The sequence below is a fragment of the Pinus tabuliformis genome, chromosome 3_1 (assembly GCF_031772625.1).
Source record: "Pinus tabuliformis cultivar Carrire ecotype Pingquan chromosome 3_1, CPIR1, whole genome shotgun sequence".
Classification (NCBI taxonomy): domain Eukaryota; kingdom Viridiplantae; phylum Streptophyta; class Pinopsida; order Pinales; family Pinaceae; genus Pinus; species Pinus tabuliformis.
Window position 1 is genome coordinate 607,130,107 of NC_142301.1, and position 2,010 is coordinate 607,132,116.

At 45.4% G+C, this 2,010-nt stretch overlaps 1 protein-coding gene across 1 annotated transcript; it reads right to left on the bottom strand.

Annotated features, from left to right (window-relative positions):
• Positions 1-503: 503 nt before the first annotated feature.
• LOC149188470 (uncharacterized) lies at positions 504-1,121 on the bottom strand. Its single transcript, XM_089409967.1, has one exon. It carries the CDS (start codon positions 1,119-1,121, stop codon positions 504-506), a length of 618 nt encoding a protein of 205 aa, XP_089266093.1.
• Positions 1,122-2,010: the final 889 nt, after the last annotated feature.

Consider the following 2,010-nt stretch of genomic DNA (forward strand, 5'->3'; position numbering starts at 1 on the left):
TTGTTGTTTTGTGGAAGTATTTGGTGTTCCTTTCTCCTTCTTTCAGCCATCTAATCCTTGATTTTTGCTTCCAGAGGATTTCTTCCTGCCGTCTTCTCTCCTCCAGTTGATTGTGAATGTGCTTCTCTTGCTCCATAATCCCTTCCTTGTATCCCTCTGTTATAATTTGTTGTTGGAGATCTTTCATATCTTTGTTTAGATCTTGTTGAGCCTGGAATATGTTGCCGAAAATATCTTGATTCCATTGTTTGATTCGGGATTTCAGGAATTTGAGTTTCTGTTGAAACTGGAATATTTTGGAACCTTCAGGCGCAGGGAAATTATTCCAAGTTGAATTGATGAAGTCTTTGAAAGCGGGGTGTGTGAGCCAGAACGCTTCGAACCGGAATGGACGCCTGATCGAGTTTGCTGGTCTTTGCCATTGGATGGCGATGGGCCAATGGTCAGAGCCTATAAATGGAAGAATTGAAGCCGTGATGTCGCCCCCCAAATGCACAACATTGTCAGAGATGAGATACCTGTCTAGTTTGGAAGCAATTTGGTGCTTTCCCGCCCTGCGACTGCCATGTGTGCATTCCGTTACAAAATTGCAGATCAATTAGCAGATTATTTTGGATGAATTCTTTAAAGTGGTGATTTTCCAGGTCCAGCTTAGCGCGTCCTCCCCACTTTTCCTCCAATTTGGTGATCATGTTAAAATCGCCGCCAATGATCCACAATGGATGGTTTCTATTGAGATTAAGCGCTTGTATTGTATCTAGAAGAGCAATTTTTTTCCCTGTCTCCTGTGGGAAGTAAACATTTGTCAGATGACCATGAATGTTGGTGCCAATTATATGAAAGGTAGCCTGAATGATGTGATGGGAAGCATGAAAATCTGAAAGCGTTATAGCTTGTGTGTTCCAAGCGATAGCCAGTCCTCTGGAGGCCCCCGAAGCATCCACCGCTACCGAGTGACAGCCCGGCCATGCTCTGGAAAGAATGTTGCCCAGAGTGTTGCTATTGCATTTCGTTTCTTGCAAGAAGAAAATTTGGGGTTGCTCCTGTTTTATCATGTTTTTTATCATCCTGAGTTTCCCAGGGCTCTTGAGCCCTCTTATGTTCCATGAGGTGAGCTTCATGGTTCACTATTGGTGGTGGATTTGTAATACTTAGTCAGCTTAGCATATCTACCTAAGTCTACCAGGATTTTCCCTATTGCTATAGTTCTTTGAAGATCCGTCTTTCTTCCGCGTTTTTTGGAGTCTTTAGGAAGGAAGCTTCCATCCCACTGACTGCCTGGCTATATGCCCAGTTGATGTTGCTGGTAAGCCCTTGAGATAATGACTTCCAGTGTACTGAGCTGGTGCTCTTGAATCTTGTCGTAGTCTTTCTTTTTACAGGCTTGCTCAAGCTCGAAGATGTCAAGTCCTCGTAGATCTATGCTTTCCGGTTCTTCCTCCATGTGTTGCGTCTGATTGATTTCTGCGGAGGTGAGAGCTAGGGGCGGAAGTTGGTCGAGGAGTCTGTCAACATCCATCTCAATAAGTTTTCAATCAGGATCCTTGCGGGCTGCCTCAGGAGTTCTAGGAATCTCTTTTCGGGGTAGGGGTTTGGGAGAGGAACCAAAAGGCGGATGGGATGAGGATGGATGATCAGCGGAAGGTTTGGCTGGGAGATCTGAGGATTATCTTAAGAAGATTTGGCAAGAACCTCAAAGTTGTTGCTTGTAGAGGGAATGGAGGCTGCGTTCTGCTGGGGCTTCATCCTAGTGGTAGGTCTTTTGTGCGATCTCTTGCGATGGACAACTTTGGTGAAGCCATCCTGAGCCGATTTGTCTGAGGGGTCAGCGGATTGGGGCTTGTCATTTAGAGGACAATCTCGGAATAGATGCCTGTGGGCATGACACTTACGACAACGAAAGGGAACATGTTCAAAATCCAAAGGCTGTATCCATTCATAGTCATCATGGAAGAGACTTACCGAATCCGGGAGGGCTTGATCCAGGCGCATGAAGACACAAATACGAGC